The following is a 24,913-nucleotide window of genomic DNA, read 5'->3' as shown; positions in this document are numbered from 1 at the left end:
TGAGCTCAAACCGAGAGTAATGTAATTTTATTGGCGCGGCTGTGTACTAACTAAGGTTTCGAACAGATGAAGCCCGTTTTCATAGAAACGCCTAGGTAAATTTGCATAATGCACACTATTGGAGTGACTGCAATGTACACAGGGTAAAGCGCAATCGGCACCAGTACGAGTGGTCGTTCAATGTGGGGCGTGGAATTTACGCCGGTGCTGTAATCAATCCCATCTTCTTTGATCACGCACTGACTGGACAGCGTTACGTGGACGAAATCCTTGAAGGAGTCGTGTATGAGTGTCTCGGCGAATTTCCACTGTCACGTCTTCCACTTCTGTGGTGTCACCAAGACTGAGCACCAGCACACAGCAGCAGCCGAGCACGAAACTGGTTGGATGCCACTTTTCATGCGCAATTGATTAGAAGACACGGACCTGCAAGTTGGCCGGCTAGGCCAGCTGACCTCTCTCCACACGATTTCTTTCTTTGGGGTTATGTGAAAGATCGTGCTTACATGATCAAGACCGACGTCAGATTAGTTCAAGGCAAGGATAACGGATGTCTGCTGTAGAATTCGAGCGTCGGTCATCAAGAAAGCCACGGAAGATGTGATAAACTCGGTTCAGTACAGCGTAGCTGCAGAAGGAGGCCTATTCGAACACGTCCTCTACGGAGCAGCTGGTGTTCAATGGGGCTTACGAATTCATAGATAAGGACACACTAAAATCTGATGTTGTTTTCTTTTTTCTTTTTTTTTTGCAGGTATCCCGATTGCTAATTCGGCTCATTTAGAAGTGGCACATTTACGTTCTTGAACGCATCAGTTTTGCCTTTTCTGTACATGTCGGTCGCTTCCCGGTCTGTTTATTTCGCTTTTGTTTTTTGACACGAACCTTTTTTTGCAGCACGCATACATTTGCACGAAAAATAAAACGGTCACTTTAATTGGACTTTGGTCCGAAGCAAGTTTCTGGCGCGAAATATAACTTCGCGCGCATTCTGTCGACGCGGTGCGAGCAAAGCCGGGATTTTGAAACATGTTATGCCCATAACATTGCTTTTCGCGTTTCGCGCGTGGTCACAGCGGCGCTTCGGCCGCGCTATCAAAGGCTTTTGTTATCAATGTGATTAGTAGGCCTTGAGAGACGAATATAAGTGTGATGTAGAGAGGAACGAATAGCTGCAAAGCCGCGAAACCTGCGGTTGCTGCTCCTTCTGTAATCTTATCAAGGTGATGCGCTGTCTTGTCTGGTTTGCGACAGGCAATGCAGTCCACGCAGTTGCTTACAATCAGCTTATTTGAGGGCGCTGCTTTTTGATGCGGGTGAGAGCGCAGTTACCAGGTGTTTTTCATATTTCGTGAGCTTTCTTTGCCAGTGGGAAAAATTGCACGCAGTTAGTACGTCGCTGAAAACACAGCTACCCGCCGTGGTTGCTCAGTGGCTATGGTGTTGGGCTGCTGAGCACGAGGTCGCGGGATCGAATCCCGGCCACGGCGGCCGCATTTCGATGGGGGCGAAATGCGAAAACACCCGTGTGCTTAGATTTAGGTGCACGTTAAAGAACCCCAGGTGGTCAAAATTTCCGGAGTCCTCCACTACGGCGTGCCTCATAATCAGAAAGTGGTTTTGGCACGTAAAACCCCAAATATTATTATTATTATTATGAAAACACAGCAGTTCGATGTCATTTGGGGGTGCCTACAAATGCCTCATTGACACTTTGATAATAAGGACAGCACTTCTCGAATAAGATAATTAATTGCAATTGTCGAATTAAATTTCAGAAACGAAAGAATTACTGGCGGCTACTCCACTGTACTGAAAGCAATATGCATGGAGTTTTCTTCGAGTAACGCAACTGCTCTTTTTTTAAAGTATTGGTGCATGATAGTTTGGGCACCCTGTGTAATTCACTCAGCAACCGAAATGAGGCCAAGCCGGATTCACTCGAAATTGGAATCAACAGCAGCCATACGCAGGAGCGCTTATACTCGGACTCGCAGAAAAAGAAAAAAAAAAGACAGAGAGAGGATGCAGTTTCGCCGGAAAGGCGAATCAGTATTAGTGATAGCTAAGTAGACGACAATTACACGAAGGAAGATTAATTACACTACCGAGAGACGCCAGATTCGTGGTGGTGGGAGAGGACACAGGGTGTGAAATTGAACTGTATCCTACTATGAGGTCTTGTAAATTCTCATATAAGGCCGTCACTTCGGTGAGAATTTTTCGAGGTCACACGAAGTTTCCGCAAATGCAAGAAATATATATATATATATATATATATATATATATATATATATATATATATATATATATATATATATATATATATATATATATATGTGTGTGTGTGTGTGTGTGTGTGTGTGTGTGTGTGTGTGTGTGTGTGTGTGTGTGTGTGTGTAAAAGCTAGTTGCCCCCGCCCCCCTCCCGGACAAATAAAATTTTTCTTTCTATGGGGAGGGGAACAGAAGAGAGATAAAGGAGTGGGGAGAGGTAGGTAAGGTGTGGAAAGGTTCATCTGCAGCATTGTGCCGCGGGGGCTGTTATTCACTCGTTTCGCGACTGTGCGTCTGTTCTACCCATTATCTGCTTTCTCACCCTTTCCTCTCTAGAGTTCCATTTCCTCTCTGGACTCGCACGCTATTAGAAAGGTAAGCGCTGCAGTTTCTGCAATGTTTTTGAGAGAGGTCACAGATAATTACAGCTGTCAAGAGGCTAAGGTGGCGACACCATGCATGGAGTTCCAGAGGGCATTGTGCACATGCCGCGCGATAAAAAGGTCCAAACGAGTTTCTCTCGTCGAATTTCGTCTCTGCCACTTTCTGAACCACCACCGATGCGGCGTGCAAGACATCATCAACAGCGCAAAAGCCAAAGGAAGAGCCAAATAATGTTTCGCTTTAAAATAAAGTGCGCCTGACAGTGTCGACTGTCCGCGTGCGGCGCCGGCGTGCTCGGAGAGTGGCTTTTCTGCATAACTTCAATATGGAGGACCTTTGCGCAGGCGCAACTCTGGATTTCGGCGTAGCGTATGAAAGGTAGATGGCGCGAGGTAACGCTTGATTTCGTGATGAGAGTGGTCGCTAGTGAACAATAACTCTGCATCCCTATGGGGAGCTTATGCAGGAATTCTAGAGAAGGTGCCTCGATGCCAGAGTGAATCGAGCTCCCTGCACTGGCCGATTCGCAGAGATCGCGCGACCAACTTACACTCTAAAAATAATTGCACCCTTTGGAGTGTATATTTGCCACACAACGATAATCTTCATCTGTCTTATCTGCATTTCCTTTCTTTAACGCGGCGACCCCGGTACTTTCCAGTAACGAACTGGATGCGCGTAATCAGCATGACATAGTATTCCCGACAGGAAAATAACGAGCGCAGCGTTTTCAAGAAAGGAAATGCGGGCAAGACAGATGACGATTATCTTTGTGTGGCAAATATGCACTCCAAAGCATGTAAACTTTTCTTACACGCTACACTCTAAAAACAGTTTGCACCCTTTGGGGTGTATATTTGTCCCACAACAATAATCGTCATCTGTCTTGCTTGCGTTTCCTTTCTTGAAAACTCGGCGCTCGCTACTTTCCTGTCGAGAATGCTGCGTCACACTGATAACGCGCATGCCGTTCGTGACTGGAAAGTACCGGGCTCGCAGCGTTAAAGAAAAGAAACGCAGGCAAGAGCTAGAGATGACGATTATTGTTGTGGGACAAATATACACCCCAAAGGGTGCAAATGTTTTTAGAGTGTAAGAAAAGTTTACACCCTTTGGAGTGCCCCTTCTGCCGCAACGATAATCGTCCTCTGCCTTGGTGCGTTTCCTTTCTTGAAAACACCGCGCCGGCTACTTTCTTGTCGGGAATGCTAGCATGCTGATAACGCGCATGCCGTTCGTTACTGGAAAGTACCGGGCTCGCAGCGTTAAAGAAAGGAAACGCATCAAGGCAGATGACGATTATCATTGTGTGGCAGAAGGGGCACTCTAAAAGGTGTAAACTTTTCTTAGAGTGTAGAGTGTACACTCTTAGGCAAAGTTACACCCTTTGGCTTGCTCCTTCTGCCACACAAAAATAATCGTTATCTGCCTTGATGCGTTTCCTTTCTTTAACGCTGCGAGCCCGGAACTTTCCAGTAACGAACGGCACGCGCGTTATCAGAAGGGGCACTCCAAAGGGTGTAAACTGTTCTCTGCTGATAACGCGCGTGCCGTTCGTTACTGGAAAGTACCGGGCTCGCAGCGTTAAAGAAAGGAAACGCAGCAAGGCAGATAACGATTATCGTTGTGTGGCAGAAGGGGCAAGCCAAAGGGTGTAACTTTGCCTACACTCTTAGAAAAATGTACACTCTTTGGGGTGTATCTTGTCCCACAACAATAATCGTCATCTGTCTTGCCCGCGTTTCCTTTCTTTAACACTGCGAGACCGGTACTTCCCAGTCACGAACGCCATGCGCGTTATCAGTGTGACGCAGCATTCTCGACAGGAAAGTAGCCAGAGCAGAGTTTCAAGAAAGGAAACGCCAGCAAGGCAGATGACGATTATTTTTGAGGGACAAATACACACTCCAAAGGGTGCAACCGTTTTAAGAGTGTACACTCTTATAACAATTTACACCCTTTGGGGCTTATCTTGTCCCACAACAATAATCATCATCTGTCGTGCCCGCGTTTCCTTTCTTTAACGCAGCGAGCCCGGTACTTCCCAGCCACGAACGGCATGCGCGTTATCAGTATGACGCAGCATTCTCGACAGGAAAGTAGCGAGCGCCGAGTTTTCGAGAAAGGAAACGCAAGCAATGCAGATGACGATTATTGTTGTGGGACAAATATATGCCCCAAAGGGTGCAACCGTTTTAAGAGTGTAAAAAAAGAGTGTAGTCGTAAAATCGACCGGTTGTGTATTTGGCCGCAAATGTTCGAAAAGCGACTATGTTGGGAGTGACGCTCGCTGCTAGACCGCCAGTTTGAATGAGCTCTTAGCCTTTAACACGGAGGAAGTCTTTTTTCATTTCTTTTGTTAAAGAAAAAAAATGAAAGTGAAAGGATCCACAGTAATCGCTACCACTTTGTTTCAAAGAAGGTATTCATAGTATTTGTCCACTTTTCACTGCAACGAAATGAGTCACGTGACCATGTACGTGACAAATCCGACGGCGCGTGGGCGCGTGGCGCGTGTTGTGGTTTTGCAGCAGACACCAGCAAACCCAACTACGACGTATTGTGGTTTCTTATTCCATTCTGTAGGCCGATAGGCCTATGAACGTCTCATGACGGACGACAGCGTCGTTCGCGAGGGTTGGCGCGGTGACTTACCAACTGTGTACGGCCCTTGCGAAAGTGCTATGGAAGGCAGTAGCGAACGTTCTCATGCCGGTGTTGTGCCGGAGAGGCTTCGTCCCCTGGTCGTGGCCGACGACTTTGCCTCTGGTGACGAGGACTCGGAGGATGAGTACGACGAGGATGAAGACGATTCGGAAGACTACGCCTCGGATGCCTCTTCGCCGGACCAATGCGGCCCCTTAGGCACCCCCGAAGAGGTTTCACTTGGTGCGTAAAAGTGGAGCCCTAATGTTAAATTACGAATTGCGGCCTTGAACGTCGTCCCGAGACTGTACAGTGAGGGACGCTGTAGTTAAAGGCTCCGGATTAGTCTTGACAGCCTGAGGTTCTGAACGTGCGCCCATATCTCGCCTCACGTACTCGTTTTTGCATTACGCTCTCATCGCAATTTCGGCCGCGGTAAAGCCATCGCGGCTCGGGCCGCGCATCCTTTACCGTCGCCGGTTGCTTAATATCTGTAGTTATTTAGGGGTGTGCGAATATTAGAAATTTCGAATACGAATCGAATTTGATTTGTATTCGATTCGAGAAATCGCTATTCGACTTTGTGAAATAATCGTTTTGGTCCGAATACAAGGGATAACTCCTAGACAGTATCGAGGGAGATAGACAAATGCTAGTGATGACTGTTCTGCTCCCTGAAAGGCCACGTTTTTTTTTTTTTTTCTAGGCAGCCCACGTACGAATTCGTCGTTTGGATTTAGACGAAGTTAGTTAATATCTGGCCAGTTCGACAATGTTCGTATCACTTTTAAAGCAACTTACGGTGCCGGCAACTGGCACTGATTTAGGGGTTTGTGATATCGGCGTCTTTGGTCAAAAAGCTAAGTTTCGCAATTTTTCAAAATTGTACTGTGGGCGACATCGGTCTGTTTTCTTGGGCCAGTACTTCTAATAGCTGAAATTTAAAAAAAAAAGAAGGGGGGGGGGGTTGGCAGTGTACAATGTTTTACTTTTGTAGTGATAGGTCTTTGTACTTATAGAATCTCCAATTAACAACAATGCTCTTCTCCACCTTGAGTGAATTACATCATTTTTTCTTTTTTTCACGAAATCCACACTGCATCTTGCAAAAGAAAAGAAAGTTGGTTTCTTTCTACAGAGACATTTTCCCACCTCATATAATACTTTTGCTATAAACAAAACATAGTCAGGAGTCTCGGGACCCCCTCAGTTGGACCCATTGGGACCAGTTGCAACACAAAAAGAAATCCTAGATGCGTATAATAACACTAGGTCGTACATACAATGCAGATGTACTTGAAACCGTTAGAGAAACTTACTTGGGCAGGACACACTACGGCAGTTTACCATAGTGAAATGGTGAGAACCTAGTGTGCTCACCATTTAAATTATTTTGGGGTATATATATATATATATATATATATATATATATATATATATATATATATATATATATATATATATATTTATATATATATATATATGCACACACATGCACACTAAAATTTTGTTGATGAATTGATGCATTTATATAATACATGTCGATGACCTAGCTGAAACATGACTTTGGAAATGAACAGCTCTAAAAATGGGGCCAAACAAAAACAAGACAGCGCACTGTCGTGTGCCTTGTTTGCAGGCCAGATGGCCAGACTTGTTGCAGCCCAGGTAACAGTGGAGATAACCGCTGTTTTCCAGCCAGGTCTTCTAGTGATTGGTACGGCCACAGCTACGTACGGAAGAGGGCAGGGACTATTTTGCAAGTTGCCTATCATTTAATCGTGCTTTCGGCGTTGTGGGCATGCAATATTATTGTAGATTTAAAAATACAGGAATGAAGCTTTGATAGAATCGTATGATGCAAGTTTCACTCACTTTCGGTGACCTGCTGTTGGACTTGTTTGAAGAGATGTTTGGAAGTGGTCATGGTATTCCAGCCATCACGCAATGCATAATTATGGCATCCGTAGTTTGCAGTAAAATTAGGGCCATTTTCTCAGATATTTGAAAGTGTTGTGTCTCTTGACACCCATCTATTCTGGAAATTGCTGAGACATTTAGTTAAGAGGGGCTCTCCGCAGCGAGCAGCATGCGTTACGACAGGGTAGGTGAGCCTTAGCTAGGCGACGGGCCATGGCTTTTAGTGTTAAGTGATTGGGCAATGACGAGATGCCTTCCGTATGTCCATAATTACGCATTCTGCCAACTTCTTGAAGCCTTCCATATGCGAAAAGAAAAAGAAAGGGGGTGGGGGTGCTTATTATGCATTTCTTAGACAAGCAAGTCGCACCATTTTCAGAATTCCTTTCGGCCACGCAGCGGGGTCGACGATTCGGTCAAGTGCCAGAAATGAGAAGCACTTTGGCAACACGAACGCAAGGTGGGGAGCAACCATACATTAGCTCCTCCCATCTTTGTCTTTGGAATATTTAGTGTTGATCCTCCCGACCGGCAAATTTCGCCCAATTCCTTCATCAAAGGATCCACCGGTTATCAATCCTATGCATTACATGGCCTGCCCAGCTCAGTTTTTCCCTCTTAATGTCAATTAGGATATTGGCTATCCTCATTTGCTCTCTGACACACACAGCTCTCTTCCTGTATCCTAACATTACACTTAGCATTTTTCGTTCCATCGCTCTTTGCACGGTCTTAAACATGTTCTCGAGCTTCTTTGCCAACCTATGTGTTGCCCCATATGTTAGCATATGGGGCAACAATATGTTAGCACCGGCAGAATGCACTGATTGTACAGCTTTCTTTTCAGTGATAGTGGCGAGCTGCCAGTCAGAATCTGGCACTGCCTGCCGTATGTACTCCAACCCATTTTTATTCTTCTGTAAGTTTCCTTCTTATGAGCAAAGTCCCCTGTGAGTAATTTACCAAGATAAATGTACTCATTCACAGACACTAGAGGCTGACTGGCGATCCTGAACTCTTGTTCCCTTGCCAGGCTGTTAAACATAATCTTTGTCTTCTGCATATTAATCTTCAACCCCACTATTACACTTTCTCTGTTAAGGTCCTCGATCATTTCTTGTAATTCCTCCCAAGTGTTGCTGAACAGAACAGTGTCATCTGCAAATTGAAGGTTGCCGAGATATTCGCGGTTGATCCTTACTCCTAAGCCTTCCCCGTTTAATAGCTTGAATACGTCTTCCAAACATGCAGTGAATAGCTTTGGAGAGCTTGTCTCTCCATGCCTCATTGCTTTCGCGATAGGTAACCTTCTACTTTTCTTGTGGAGAACCAAGATAGCTGTGGAATCTTTGTAGATATTTCTGAACGTATTAAAGTATGTATGCCTCCTGTATTCCTTCATTATGTAATGCCACTATAACTGCTGATATCTGTACTGAATCAAATCCCTTTTCATAATCTATGAAAGTCGTATAGACAGGTTGACTGTACTCTACAGATTTCTCGATTACCTGATTTATGACATGGATGTGGTCCATTGTGAGTATCTCTTCCAGAAGCCAGCCTGTTCTCTTGGTTAACTGAAGTGTTGCCGTTATTTTATTGGAAATTGTCTTCAGGAATACTTTATACAAGACTGAAAGTAAGCTAATGGACCTATAATTTTTCAATTCTTTAGCAACTCCCTTTCTGTGGATTAGTATAATGCCGGCATTTTTCCTTTTCTGGAACCTTTTCGTATAAAGAACCACAAGCTTTTCAAGCAGGATATCTCCTCCATCTTTGATTAAATTGCCTGTTATTTCATGTTCTCTTGCCACTTTTTCCCAGTTCTTGTCTTGTAAGGCCCTTTTAACTTCATCGCTAGTTATAGAAGGAGCCTCTGTATCCTGATAATTACTATGAATGGAGGTAGCGTGGCTGTTCTGGGTACTGTACAGGTCAGTATAAACTTCTTCCGCTGCTTTTACTATATCTTCGAAATGGCTGATGATATTACCCTGCTTATCTTTGATTGCATACATCTTGGCTTGTCCTATGCCAATTTTTCTAGGTGGCTAATTACCTTTAACTGATTTGATGTTGGGGACCAAAGCATTACTGTCAGTTTCTCAACAACCTCTTCACTACATGCGCTTGGTCTTATTCACATAGACTAATCTGTCTTACTTTAGTACTTGGTGCATGAAAGCTGGGATCCTAACCTATATATGTAAGAAATGTTTGGGTGCTGGAGTGCTGACAGTTGGTAAAGCTTTATGGTAGATTTTTTGTTAAAAAGTTAAATACTTTTTTCCATTGATCACACCACACTAAAAAGGTCTTTTATATTAGACTTCGCCTTGTAATTATGCTAGTATCAACTATTTGGTTGATTCACGGAATTACTCAACCACTGGGTTCCACTTGCTATCAGTTAAGAAAAGACGAGACCAATTGGCATATTAGCTCCATCAGAACCAGTCTTAATACCAAGTGAACGTACAGTGATGTCCAATTGGAGCTGTTTTAATACCAATTTGGAGATAACAAGCTTTTTGGCAAACACAACTGGGTCCCATTGATAAACTCAGTTGGACTCAATGTCTTTTGTTTTGTTTTTGAGTGGTGCTTGAGTGCACGGATGGGCAGCACAGCTGATGCCTTGGTTATGTGTGCTTCTCAGAGAATGTCAATAATGTGTCTGAAGGCACCACTGGTTTGGGTGTGCTTACACTATTCGTCACCAGTAGCGTAAAACTTCCCACTTTGTCTAGGGTTGAGCCATACTGAGATGCCGGCTGAAATGCCACTTGAGATGCCAGCTGACCTTGAAAAGTGCTTGGCCCTTAACCGTGCCTACCGGGCATTGCTGGAGAGCGCCATCGGCGAGTTGGCAGGAAGGCTCGAGCAGAACAGGTATGTGGTAGGTGCATGGCATGGTTGAGGGCTGCATTGTGTTAGTATGGTGCACCTATGATAAAAAGTGTACAAGCCAGGGAGAGGTTACACACACGCTCGCTCGCTCACTCGCTCACTCACTCACTCACTCACTCACTCACTCACTCACTCACTCACTCACTCACTCACTCACTCACTCACTCACTCACTCACTCACTCACTCACTCACTCACTCACTCACTCACTCACTCACTCACTCTCTCTCTCTCACACACACACACACACACACACACACACACACACACACACACACACACACACACACACACACACACACACACACACACACACACACCACAAAGACAAATGTATTTGAAATTGAGAGTGACAACCTGAAACGGTTAAATGGAGTTCAATGCTTGCAATGCCAAGTGTGAGCTGCAGTTTTCATTGTCACGCGGCATGCCAAGGCGTCAATGAATTTTAGTTCCTTCACTTTCAGTTTTTCCGAGCCCACTTACTTTTGATCACAGGTGTACATGTTAGCCACAGCATTTTCCAGAGTACATGAGATTTTAATAACCAGTGTATCACAGGCCACAGACGGGATGCAGTTTCTTAGTGAAGCCTGTAGTGGGGTTGGTTGGTGCTCCTAGTGACATAAGGTAGGTAGCACTATAACTTCTGGTCTTGGACAGGACTTGCAGGATGCTTGCAAGTGTAGCTGAACTAGTTGCTGTTGGAAGACCGTTTTATGTGGTGTAATTCAGCATAAGTCTTGGTGTTTTTTAGAACAGACAAGTTTAACTCATGTCTGTGAGCATCGGATGGGCCTTACAGCGTGTCACGACAGCTTGTGTTAGGAACTGCGGAGGGCAGCGTCAACAAGTATGAAATCATCCAGTTTGCATAATAAGATGAGTACAGTGTCAATGTGAGTGTCTTCCTTTGAGCCCTCTGTTCCTAATGGGTAATGTTAGTGAAACCTGTGTTATGCTTCTTTTTTTTTGCTTCAAATCATTGAAAAGGGGCAAAGTTGGACGTTTGTTTTTAAGTGAGTTCAAATGTCATACATGATCAGGGCACCAGAACCAGTGGAGCAGTGGGGGTGAGCACCTCACAGCACCCCCTTTTATTTTGCTACATATTTGATGTGTAGTTCGGTATCTGTATATTAGTCACTGAATAGGTTGAACGTGTTCCAAAACATAACATTTACAAGCAATACATTGCACTATATATTTTTCATTTCTAGGCATCAGTAAATAGTAGTCAGTGTCACTCAGGGTATAATTGTGTCTAACCAGAAAGCAAAGAAACTACCTTTGTACTAGTCAAACATAGCGTACCTGCTTTTCTACTTCGGCAGATTGAAAATCGCGAAAGTATTGGCCTAAACCTTTGCTATTGGGGGTGATCTATTTTATTAGTCGCTGTTTATCACACACCTGAGTCACCTACCCAGTTCCTAAGTGATCTATATGAGCATGTCAGCTTTTTCTCAGGATAGAATTCTTCTCGTTGGCGACTTCAATCTGCCTGGTGTTAACTGGGATTATGCTACTTAGAGTTATGATAGGAATGTCGGTTACTTGATTGATACTATGCTAATAACTTGCAACAAATTGTGACACAACCTATATGCTTACAAGGAGATAGTGAAACCATGCTTGGTCTTTTTATTAGTTGCTCTGTTGAAAATTTTTCCACCTCTGTAGAAAAGGGTATTTCGAAGCATGAACTTGTCTACTTATCATGTCCCATGGAACGTTGCGATAGGGCCCTACGTAATACATCGATTGCGAAGGGCTTTTCTCGTGCCAGAAACAAAATAGTTGTGGACTACTTAGACCATTTCCTGAGCGATATTGATGGGAATGACGTCACGGTGCTCTGGAATAAGTTCGGAGAAATGTGCCATTTCTGTCTCAATAATTTTATTCCAAACGAAGTTAAAAAGAAGTCCAAACATAATCCTTGGATTACACGAGAAGTACTGCAACTTAAACGAAAACACTGAAGAGGCTAAAGCAACGTCATGCTCTTCGCACTGCAATCCAGAACATCAAGGGGCCATGAATCAGGCTGTATGCAAGGCTGAGCAATGGTACTTTCAATATACCCTGCCTGGATTTATGCACAGTGCAGCCGAAAAATTCTGGGACTATCTAGCCAGCACAAAGAGACCCTTTGATTGCATTGTGAACAACGGCTTCACTGTCACTGAGGAGCATTGTATAGCGGAACATTTTAATCAGCATTTTCACAGTATATTTTCAAATGTCGCGAACCATCTACCCTTCAGCCGCACCCCTTGTTATGTCGACCCTGCCGTTGTATTGATGCCTGATGTGGTTTCTATGCTGCTAAATTTAAAAACGAAATCATCGTCAAGATCGGATAACATCCAAACGCCTTCTTGTGCAGCTAGGCAGAGATTATTGCACGTTTCCTAGTGCAAATTTTCAGTGTATTTTCTGCCACCCTTTGCAAAGATTGACGAGCAGCTCGGGTGGTACTGGTGCTAAAGAATGGCAAAGTGACATTAATAACAGGCTATCGACCCACCTTTCTTGCTTCATCTTACTGCAAACTATTGGAATATATTAAGACGTAAGCCTTTAGTGGCTCATGAGTGTCTGGGCGCAGTCCATGGTGGACGCGGGAAAGCGGTGATCACCGGTGAGGGGAGCAAGGAGAGAAGGCCTCATGCCAGTAGCGCTGTGCAAGTGGGCGTGTGGGAGAGCGCGGACATGCGCGTGGGGGTGCGGGCACATCAGCAACAAGCCTTGCAGCCATATGGCTGTGATTGCATCCCATGCTCACGGCCACGGCAGCGTCCGTTTGCAGAGCAGTTCAGACAACAGCAAAGAGAAGCAGTCATAGATAGGCTTTCGCCTATCCCAGTTTAGCTCGGCAAAGTGCCCATAGATTTTCTTATAGTTAACCAGATAAGAATTTTTAAGTGACAACAGCATCCTGACACCGGTACAGCATGGCTTTAGGAAGGGCTTTTCCACCATCCCTCAGTTGGCTTCAGTCATCCTCAGCTTTTCTAGCATTCTTGATAAACCTGGTCAGATTGATTTTACATTCCTGGATTACAGAAAAGCATTTGATCTTGTTTGTCAGTCTGAAATAATTGAGAAGCTCGAAATCATAAATCTTCTGCCACGCTTAACTAGCTGGATCTCTGCATACTTAACTAAGCGTACACAATTCGCCAGTATAAGCGATTGCCCTTCAGATGAAGTGCCGGTTACTTCCGGTGTACCTCAAGGCAGCGTGCTTGGCCCCTTGTTATTTTTAATATATTGTCACGGCTCACTTGAGACAAGAGCGGAGAGCATTATTTAATCTAGACAATTAGAACAAGTGTTCAGTTTTAGCTTCTTCTTCTCTAGCACGCTCGCTTGTACACACGAGGTCGTCGTCCTCGTCGTCAGCATGGTTGGGCACAGACGGCGTCGCGGCAATATATTATTGATATCATAGAAGTAATCACTCACCCTGTTCAGGTAAGGTTGTTTGCTGATGATTGTGTTTTATTTAATGAAATTAATTGCCATGAAAATCAAGTCCTCTTAATTTCTATACTTCGGAGCATTCATTTGTGGTGCCAGCAGTGGAACATGGAGCTTAACACTAATAGAACAGTTTCTATGAGAATAATTTTTAAAAAGCACGCTTTACCCTTTACTTATGATCTAGCATCTCAACACTTATCCAAAGTCGAGGAAAATAGGTATCTGGGGGTTATCATAACGCATGATCTTTCCTGGAACAGGCAGGTCTCTACTACATGTGCTTGAGCCTTAAGAAAACTTGGTCTGCCCAGGCATAAATTAAATATGGCACCTCCGGAAACCAATCTGTTGGCTTACAACGGTATTGTAAGGCCTACAATAGAATATGCGGCAATTGTTTGGGACCCGTACACAATATGCAACATTGACACATTGGAAAAAATTCAGCAATAAGCTGTACACTTTATATTTTCTAAATACCATCCAACTGACTCTCCCGCTAAATTAATGAAAAGGAATAACTTACAAACACTTACAATTACGAAGGAAAATTCAAAGGATTAAGTTCCTCTATCTGCTTCAAAATAGTCAGCTATCTTTTAATCTGCAGCAATACATGCAACCGCTAACAGGGCGATTGACAAGGCACTGGCACGCCAAATCAATAACTCCGTATTTTGCCAGGACCAACACCTTTAAATATCCCTTGTTTCCTCACACAATAACCGAATGGAATAACTTGCCCATATTGATTCTTATTAACACTGAAAGCATTGAATGTTTCGACAGCTGAACATCCGGCAGTTGAAAAATGTTCTTTTTTTTTTATCTTGTTTCGGTACACCGTTCTTGAAATGATTTATTTTCCTACATTCATTCCATTGTATTTATTCCTTGTTATTGTTGTTTTGCTTGTCACATGCATGCATATGCATTTTCTTGTTTGTTTTTTCTGTACTTCTGCCCCTCCGGCAAGGGCCCCTACAAGGCCTGCAATATATTCCAAATAAAGAAATAAATGAAGAAAAAAATGAGCTTTGCACGACATTGCCTTGTGCTCCTTTTATGTCATGAACTGCAATGAAATTGTCCAAATCGCTAGTCTGGTTTGCTGTCTGTGGAGAAAACTTGCAAATGCACCACAAAGCTAACCTGTAAGTATTACGTTCACAGGTGTGTGGGCAGCGGCAGAGGAAAGGATATGTGTTAAACACAATTCAGGTACAGAGAAACTGCATACCGGGTAGCCGTGAAGGAGAGGAAGCCAGTCATGGAACTACATTGGGCTCCAACATCTAATATCAAAGGAGAGAAGCTTTATGATGATTCAAAAGCTAACAATACACTGCTCAGCGAATGGTATACTCTTCAAACCTATTTAAGGGTCTGCATGCAGTGGTGACGAAAATCTGTTGATGACGACTGTTCATCAGTTTACTCTGAAAATAATGCAAAATATTCTCGGCATGTCTTTTTCTCATGGTAAAGTATATATAGAAATGTAGATAAGGATGTAGTTGCTGTTTCAAAGGCCTTGAAGTTTAATAACTGTAAAAGAAAAGAAATAGGGGCGTGCGAATAGCAATTTCTAAGACCGAGTCAAATACGAATCGAATAATGAGAAGCTATTTTGACAATTGATGTAAAACGTTATTCACGTCCTAGTATGATATTCATCAGCTTAGCACTTTTCTCTCATTACATGGGGCATTATCAAACATAGTTTATCAAAATGCAATTGTAGTATAATGACTATCAGGTTTGTTTGTATTAGTTAAAAAGTGGTACGGTGACCTTTTACCGGTATTTTTGATCTTCGTTAAGCTGCATGATTGCACGTGTGCTAGTACGAGGCAAAGGTCACTGGCACCCTGTTTGACACCACACTGCAAATGGAACCCTGGCAGTAGTTGTGACTGGTTTTTAATGCCTTTGAATTTGGCATCACTGAAATATGGGCGGTTTCGTAGTACAGGACTGTCGGGTGCCCAGCAGAGATCTCTTGTGTGCAATGCAGGCTCCTTCAGAGGGAGCTTCCCAAGCAACTGACGGAGCGTGTGCAACAGCGCCGAAGGCCACGGGTGCGCAAGAACTGGTACCACTCGCTGGTGTTTCACCACCCATACTTCAGGGATGTCAATGGCATGCGTGCACCTATGAATGAGGATGAACGCACCAAGCGAGCCAACAAGGAGATGGACCCGTATCTGTCCCCTTCATTGCCTTGGACCACTAAGGAGTGTCACATGCTGGTAGGTGCTCTGCTCTGGCCAGCAATCTTCGCTTGGCCATTGCAGGTGAACATAAACTCGCATGCTTTTTATTAGCCCTTTGACTGCCACTCCATAGACCAACGACCCTCGTGCAGCCCCCGCCACTCCCTGAGTATACTCGTTTTGCATTTTCAGCATGTGCCATGCCTCTCCAGAAGCAACTCGTGCAAAACACAACTTGCCTACCTATTGTGCAGTCTATAGAGAGGTCATCGAAACACACAAAAGCTTCACAGGTCCATTTCCTGACAAGGGGAGCAATAGTATCAATGCTGTCCCTCTGTCATGGCAGGGCTCCAGTGTGCCAGATCCGTTCACACTACAGAAGGTAGAGGGAGATTTATGAATACACTTGAATTATTACGAGTCAAAAGAAACTACTGATGAAGAACCAATTTTTATGTACTTAGCATGAAATCTCTGCTGAGCCAACAGGAGAAAAAAAAAAAGAGAAAAAAATGACCATGATTGATCAGTATAGAAAGGGTAGTCACGGCCGTGACCAACATGGCATGTCCATCCGTCCGGACTATGAGAGATGAAAAAATTTTGAACTATTTAAAAATACTGAAATGGGATAAAACGGCAACAAAAATGCAGCTTCCATGTAGCATAAAATGTCCACTGAACCAACACACGAAAAAAAGCCAGCAGGGGCTGTGCGGCAGTCGGGAAAATAAAACTTGGCAGTCAAGTCAAAAGCTGCTACAAAATTTTGAATCGCATTAGAAGCCTAGTTTCAAATAGCATAGATATAGAGCAGCCTCCAATGCAAAATCTTGCGCTTGAAGTATGAGTGGATGCAGAAAGCTTGCAAAAAAAAAACAAAAAAACTATTTTGATACTGAAACAGGGAGAAAAAAAAAAAAGAACATACCGACATTACCTCTTGCCAGGAATGACACATGATTGAGAATGTTGAGAACCAGCAAGGCTCTTTAACATGTCCTCTGAGGTTAAATGAAGCTCCTAATGCACTGAAAACTTTGGAAGTGACGCACTTAGAACTGCATTGTATCCATTAACCACAAGGTGCATGCACTGCCTGCTTAATTGCTATTTTTAGGATGTTTATAAGAAAACGAGACAGTTACCAGCCCTGCAGCTTTACCAAGATTGCTTCAATAGTACATGCTGCTCATTTATCGCCGATTTAGCCAGAGTGCAGTTTTGTTGCAGTTGGCCTTTAATAGAAAGGTTTGGCTTGGAGGCTCCTATCTAAATACATGGAAAACGAGAAGTCTGTTTTCTTGGCAACCACTGCAATGAGGTTTGCTGCATTAAAATGAAATATTTGGAGGAAGCTTCAGCTTTGCCTTTAAGAGTGGAATGCGATAGAATTCAAAGATCCCCGACTGTTTCTCATGCTTCCCGGCAACTGCAGCGTATGTAACCGTAATGTTCACCAGGAAACGCTGGCGGCGAACGCTGTGCATGAAGGCGAGCTTTCTGGTAGATAGAAATGTGGCCTCTTGTGTAGGCTGCGATGTGGCAGAGGCAAGCGCCATCTGGAGGTGTTGCAAGGACCCGGGTGCACCTTGTTATGGCCTTCGAGATTTGCGTGCACAAATCTGGGATGCCATGGTTGCTTATGAATCGTAGAAATGCTGGAAAAGAGTTTTGTGTTTATTTTTAGTTTTCGCGCAACAGAATTATGTTTTCTCGTGTGTTCAAATTACACTCCGACGCTACCATGTCTTTGGGCTGTATGTAAGTTGTACTTTAGCATTTTTGTATGTATTTTACCTTGAAAAGTTTAATTACTTCACTAACTTCCTTGCACCACATGGAGGGCCTGTGTGGTAGGGGACGTGTGGTTCGAAATTCTTTTTGACAGAACGACATCGACAAGAGTGAGGTAGATGCAGATAAAATGATGTTGCAATGCGCTGTCCAACAAGTTATCTTTTCTTATATAGGGTGACTGTGAAGCATCCAAGCCCCTTTTTTCTTTTTTTTCTTTGCCTTAACCACCACTGCAATTAGGGCAAAGTGCCATCCTTTTGGTAACAAAGCTTATCCCTGCTGTAGCTGCGAATAATTGTGCACAGCTGACGTTTAGGTGGCCTGCGGGTCGTATCTAATTGTTGCTAATCATTGGTGGGTAGAATGATAAAGGGTGAGCAGGGATGGCTGCTAACTTCATGTGTAATGTCTTCCGGGGCTGTCTTTCCATGCCCCTAGTGTTGTAGATTGCATAGTCTAAGAGATAGTGTTAATTGGAAAAATCGCTGACAGAGACCGTCTTGTAGTGGACGTAAAAATGGGCAGATGATGACAACTTTAATTAGTGAAGTCGTGCTGAATGGTACGGCTGTATGAACCGTTTGCCCTCGCTGTCGCTGTCTGCAATAAGACCTGCAAGTTGTAGGAAAAAACAAATTTGGCTTTCATGCTTTCTTGGAAGTAATCAACTTTGTTCCATAAAAATGGAATTTTAGAATTGTGCTTTATTTGTTTAAACTAATTTAGTGCTTCCTTTTAGTGTCCCTCTAACATTGATGGCAAAGAAAGAGACCACTCATTTGTTGCCATTGACTAGAGCACGCACTATTCCCCTTTTTTTGATCCAGAGTGCCTGGCTCTGGCCAGAATGGTAGAGGAAGCAACTGAATTCTTATAAGTATCTTGCTGTGCCAGCAATAGATTATTTGTTGCACATGGTGTGTCAAATCTAGCTGCTGAGGACAGCATCTGCTGGACTAGGCCTACATTTCCTAGAATATACTGACTAGTGTGCTGAGCGCAGGCACCACAGTGGCGCTGCAAGCACGTGATGCCTGCTGCTGGTGGTTTCGTGGTGCACTGCGGTGCGCTGCGGTGCAAGACCATGCGGGTTTCCTGCTGCGCGCTTCAGAACGACATGCCTGTTCGCAGAGCATAGCTATGGTTCTCTCTTTTTTCCCACATAATTAGGTAATTATTCAAAAAGGATAAACTACATCCTTGCACTGGCGGACATGTTGCCGTCGTGCTTAGGGCGGCTTCCACACAGCGTTGCTCATAGGGACCATGCCAATCATGTGTCCTCCAGGCATTAGCAGTGGTGCCATCATCTCTCATTGGTGAAGCCCTGGCACTTGGCACACAAGTCAGTATATTCTGGGCATTATAGTATAACCACTGCCCTGGCACCAGTTGTGCTGACAGTGTGGGGGACCGGAGTGTCAAGTGCCAGCCCGTGCCACGTCAGCCCATGTCAGCCGTGCCAGCCCATGTCAAGTGCCAGCCCATGTCAAGTGCCAGCCCATGTCAAGTGCCAGCCCATTGCTGACTTGGCTCCATGCCTGATAGTTGTGCCAATGAACTAACTATAGAAAAAAATTCCACCGACCATTATGATACTCCCGAATGTGAAATTTGAACATGTTTTCATTTCACGATATATTGGCTGGTGTGGACAATCTGTGTCATGTGGCACGTTGCGAATGGAGTGAAGTGTGGCATGACTGCCTCGCTGATCGGGAGATTGTGAGGGGCAGCACGTGGGTGATGTGTGGGTGAGATTCACAGCAGCCACAGCAGACAGACCTCTGCTCATGCAGCACTTTGTTTCTAGATACCAGATGCCAGCTACTCTGGCACCATCTCGCAGCCATCGTCGCCGCAGAGCCCGTCTTGAGTGGCACTACACTTTTCTTCTCATGCTTTTGCCATACCCTGCACCTCCGCTTTCCACCTCATGGTTCTGCTGCACCCTCCCCCTCCGCTTTTCTCCTCACGCTCTCTTCACTATCAGTGTATTTCATCCGCCGCTGCACTCCGGATTTGCTCTTTCATCCTTCACTTTGCTCATTCGCTCCTTTACGCTGAGGATGGTGACGCTTGCCGCACGAACAGCTGCCTAAGAACTGCACTCTAAAACATGCTCTAAAACATGCTTTGATTCAGCAACTGCATGGGTGCCATAATGGTACATAGATTTGATGCTTGTCAGCTTCTGAGGTGCTTGCCCCATGTTAACTCAAGCTAAGAAAAATAACAGCATGCAACTTGACTGTGTATTAAGTATTAACAATAAAGGCTCATGGTATACAGTTAAACTTCAATATAACAAACTCCAATATAATAAACTTCTTGATATAAAGAAGTATTTAATTTTTCGTAACCTCATGTCCGTAGAACATCATGTATTTAGAACCTCAATATAACGAAGTGTGTATGCAATTTCAATATAACAAAATTTCGTTTCCGCTGCAAAGTGGAGCCACGTCGTGTTTCGTATAAAGTCCAAGCGCGATAAGATTCTACCGCGCCTTGCGCACTTTGTGATTTACGTGTGAGGGTGAGACAAGAGAGATGGTGGCTTCACGAGTGCCACCTTCCCGCACGCGCAGAGGAAAAGAGGGGGAGGGAGCTCGTTCACTGTAACGCGATCAAGCGCGCGAGAGGTGGATGAGCGAAGGGGGGTAAGTTGGTATGCTTGTAATTTCTGGCACGTGTCTCGGCGGTGGCTGTGCATGGCTGTAACTGTGACTGAGCACACACGCTGCTTTAGAACTAATCTGCCACGTGTCGGAAGAGTGGGTGTGCCAAGACCTCGTAGCATAATGTAAGCTGTCTTCCTGTGCGTTTAGTGTTAGAGGTTGTGTAATCTCGAGTTTCGGTGACTCGTTCGAGTGAGAGGGGGGCGAAGCATTCGCTCCCCGCTGCTGGCGCTTTACTTTGTCGCATCGTCCCAGTGCGGACGACGCTATCAGCCACAGGCAAAAGCATGGCTGGCTTCGCTTAATTCGTACCGCCAATGTGAAGATATAGTCGACGCGACAAGAAACCCTGGCATGACACCGTATCATTCGTCGCCGACTCTCAAATTCATGGAAATGAATTGTTTTTCATTCAAGCTTGCTTTTTTCGACTGCCCAAGAATTAGGAAAATTCTGCGGCTCCTTTCCATGCAAAAAAAAATATATATAATAATTGATTGCCGACTGTACTTATTTGCATAAAAAATTGAATTTCAATACAATGAAATTGCTATATAACGAAGCAAATTGCCTATTTTACCTACTTCGTTATACCGAGGTTTAACTGTAAAACGAAGCTTGATTGTCGCTTTCTAAAAGGGTAAAGATGAGTTCCAGTACGATTCACTGGTAATTACAGATGACAAATTTCTATTCAGACAAGGCACATGGTCCAGATCCTTGTGCAAATCAGTGGTGCCATCTAGAATAAGGGGCCTGAGACCACACTCTCTCATGCACAACACATCTTAAATGACCATTGGATCTTTCTCTAAAATACAAGGAATGAACTTCATGTGCAGTCCATAAATATGTACCACATGGAGATGGTTGTTTTTGCATTATAATTTGAGTATTTTTAGCAAGAAATTTTAGCCATTCTGAGGTTAACTGTGCTGGCCACAATGACAATTACGTCATGGCCCTTGTGTTGTCACTTTTTCGCCCAGCTTTTCCCTAGAGTTGGTTGCACCAACTCTATAATTGGGCCTCAGCTGGCATCTCTTCAGTGTTGTCACCACCGAGGTGTCCAAACTCCCTCCCAGGTGGATGCAGTGCAGGCCAACCTTCTGCAGCAGACCCTCGAGTCCCTGATGAACCGCAAAGATGCCCTGGCCCAGAAGCTCACGCAAACCAAGGGTGCCAAGAAGAGTGCTGAGCTCACTGAGCGCATCAACCAGCTTGATGAGCAGGTGGGACCTATCCACCTGACGTTGTGACATGGCGTCGTACTGTGTGCATATAGTGTTACAGATTTATCGGTATTTCAAAAGAAGTAACAGAAAGAATACATGAGGCAGTAGTCAACCATTGCATTTGGCGCCTTCTTTGTTGCTGTGCCCTACTTCTTGTCTTATGTGGGGCCAGCGGTCCGTAGAGGTTGACAAGGTAGGAGGCATTAGCTACTTGCTATATCTGGCGCTCCTACCTTGTACTCGCAGCACCCCCGATGTTTAGAATCGTCGATATTATAGACTGCGTGAGCTTGTACTTCCGTTGAGTCTTGCAAAATGTGCTGCTTCATCTCAAGTGACACAGGTTTGCACTTCATCGGTACCACCTTTTACTAACTGGGCTGTGCGCAGCTTCGAGCCTGCTTCTGCGGTGCAGTTCTGCGCTCGCTGAGAAAGAGGGAGAGAGAGTGTGTGTCTGTATATGGTTAAAAGAATAGAAACACGTAGGAAAAAATAATGCAACTTTACTGACGTTTTGGCCGCGCGACCAGCCTTCGTCGGAGTGATGCACACATGCAATGGTGGCAGTATATATAAGGTAGCGATGATATATCATTGTACGTATCAATAGCGTATCACAGCACTATTGCTGGCTTAAAAGCCGATATGTGGTAAATAGAGTATCTCCCTATATGTATATTTTTCTTTCTCATAGCCCTAGTGCATAAGTTGATGCTCTTAGGTTGACTCATCGTTATAACTGATAAATCGTTATATGTAGTATCATTAAGTGGACTGCACTGTACAACAGGCATCATCGTTTTCACAAGAAAGGCACACAGTTGCTAAATGAGCACATGTGCACGCAGACTTTCCTTTGCAGTACTTCACCAAGTACACTGTATGCATTATTGGAGCACGAAAAATGAGAACCAGCTATCAACATCAGCAACTACTGTAACCCAGTCACCATGTTCAAAGGAGCCTCTAGGGCCCCGGTCACTCATATCAGCTCGTCTTGGCTAGTGTGATACGATGCTGCTCGTGTGCGAAAATGTGCACGTTTTTGCAATATTTCGCCATTACTAGTTCATGTCAGCACTGTGAAGTTTACGCTATTCTTGAAGTGTAAATAAATGCAGAAAGTTGTGCTCTCATGTTTGTTACTGCAGATAGGTGAAATGTATTTTTGAGAATCGGTAAAACAAAAAAAGTGAGCAGCACATATAGAAATAAGCAGAAAATATTATATGGTAGTCGTGCTGGCGCTAGGACGGGGCTGTTGTGGTGTTGCAGTGCGGTAACGAAATTGTCTGTCGACGACTATGCTTCTGCCTACATGACCATCGATGCAACACAGTTGTTGCGGGAAGTCAATACACCAAAATCGACATTGTGACGACCTAGTGTGACTGGGACTAAACCCATCTAAAACATCCTAAACCATCAAAGCATGCTGACAGAACCTGTGGCTAGCCACCTTACTGCAGCAATCACAGCCTGATGATGATGAGGATTTATTGGCATTCCCTTAGAAATGGGGCAGGGACAAATAGTCACCGAGGCTGCTTGAGTTTGTCAGGTATGTTATATATGGTTTTCATTCTGGAATTTTCGTATACATCTCCTTAGTCTGTTTTTTTCTCTTCCTCAAAATTTCTCTATCTGCCTTGCACTGCTACCTATGCCTGTAATAGATTCAGTTGTATCAATCTCTTTGCTGATTTTTTCCATCAATACTCTAAATGTCTCTTGCTTATCTCGAATGCTAGCCAGTTGATGCTTCCGTCCACATTAAATCCCTGCTCTTCTGGAAGGTGTACGTTACCGATGGGTCTCACTGAGTGAATCCCTTCGCGTTCCATTAGGATGGGCTGAGTGTTCCCTGCATTTTTGCTGCAGCACATGAATGCCTCATATTGTTGCAAGTATTTGCTCTGGCAGTGCCATTTTTTCTGCAGGGGTGCCCCTTGTAGCAGCTTCTGTCTCTACAGCAAACTTGGCCTGAAGTTTCGTGACGGTAAAAAAAAGTTATCGAATGACTCTGCTGATATGAACGGTGGCTTTGGAGTTGTCTCCTGTCTCGTGTTGTGATCTCTTGCATAATGCTGAACATAGGAATACTAAAAAGTTGCGAAACATTTCTGTCGTTCCCGTATATAGTTTCCATTTATGCCTATGTCAACACAGCCTCGGCTTTCGGTTGGATGCTTGAGCTGCTTTGTCCCTTTGCATTACACATCTGCGGCATTTCGTGCTCAATCTTCTCTTGGGATCATTTGAATTTGAGTCTCTAACCAAATACTTCCACATTATTGAGAATTCGATTGAGTAGGATACTGGCTGAGGCTCGTGTGTCTATGTCCTCTCATTCTATTGTCTCCTAGTTTGCAAGTGAAACCTGCCATCATGGAGAACCTGATGCCATTATGTAAATAAATACTCGCTGGCACCACAAGACAAGTCTGAATTCCCTAATTGATGACTGTCAAGTTAAGGACATCTTACTGTAGAGTTCCAGTCAGAGGGAGTCTGCTGTGATATCAAGATGCGAATAACAAGCTTTCCCTAGCACACAGCAAAGTAATGGACAGCAGAGAGTCGATTTACCCAGCCTCTACTGGTGCAGATGGTAGAGGCACGCAACCTGAGCCTGGAGGAGCTGCTGGAGCAGTCTTCCCGTCCCATTGACTGGCTGCGCATTGCAGCTGTGGACATGCGCTCACACCGGACGGCGTTTGGCTGCGAGATGCAGTGGCGCCACCTGCTGGACGTGCGCCTGAACCGGGATGCCTGGACACCCGCAGAGGACGAGCGCTTGCGAGCCCTGGCTGCTAAGTGGGACGAGCGCAACTGGGACAAGGTGAGCTCTGTCGTATAGAGTCTCCTTAAAAAAAAATTGCTGGAACGAACTCTGGCACTGGTGTCTACGGGAGCTACAAGTTTGGCTGTTCAACCAGCATGTGAATAGCATATTTACTCGCATAATGATCGCACTTTCTCGTAAAAAAAAATTGACGCAAATTCAGGGGTGCGATCATTACACAGGTTAAATTTCCCACAAGAAGAAACATTTTCTTTTGTCATCCTGCATTTGCTGTGAGGTGACAAGCAGGCGGCTGCCGCTGCCAGTGTAAGACACCAAAACAAAAATGGCGGGCGGCGGAGCAATCCAAATGCGCCGAACGTGATTATTTTTCTTCTCGTGAGTACATTACGCGCATTGAAACAGTTTCTTCCGTATCAGTAATGAATAATATTGTTAATATCGGCAAGTTTGCGGCAATACCATAGTCATGTCCACTTTGAGGGGACAGAAACAGATGGGCGTGCTTAGCTGCTGCCAGTGACACAAAACACATGGCG

The 24,913-nt window shown here is 44.4% G+C and overlaps 1 protein-coding gene across 4 annotated transcripts in view; it reads left to right on the top strand.

Moving 5' to 3' along the window:
• Positions 1–5,148: 5,148 nt before the first annotated feature.
• LOC142579843 (uncharacterized) overlaps positions 5,149–24,913 on the top strand; it is a 69,494-nt gene continuing 49,729 nt past the window's right edge. For 2 of the 4 annotated variants that reach the window (XM_075690446.1, XM_075690443.1), the window contains exons 1-5: positions 5,149–5,549; positions 9,983–10,124; positions 15,651–15,885; positions 21,419–21,565; positions 24,162–24,410. In XM_075690446.1, the coding sequence (XP_075546561.1) occupies positions 5,270–5,549; positions 9,983–10,124; positions 15,651–15,885; positions 21,419–21,565; positions 24,162–24,410 (1,053 nt within the window). In that variant the 5' untranslated portion in view covers positions 5,149–5,269. The remainder of the gene's footprint in view (positions 5,550–9,982; positions 10,125–15,650; positions 15,886–21,418; positions 21,566–24,161; positions 24,411–24,913) is intronic. The other 2 variants (XM_075690445.1, XM_075690447.1) reach the window with 2 other exon arrangements.

This window comes from Dermacentor variabilis, chromosome 4 (assembly GCF_050947875.1).
Source record: "Dermacentor variabilis isolate Ectoservices chromosome 4, ASM5094787v1, whole genome shotgun sequence".
Taxonomy (NCBI): Eukaryota; Metazoa; Arthropoda; class Arachnida; order Ixodida; family Ixodidae; genus Dermacentor; species Dermacentor variabilis.
This window is presented reverse-complemented; position numbering and strand designations above follow the sequence as displayed.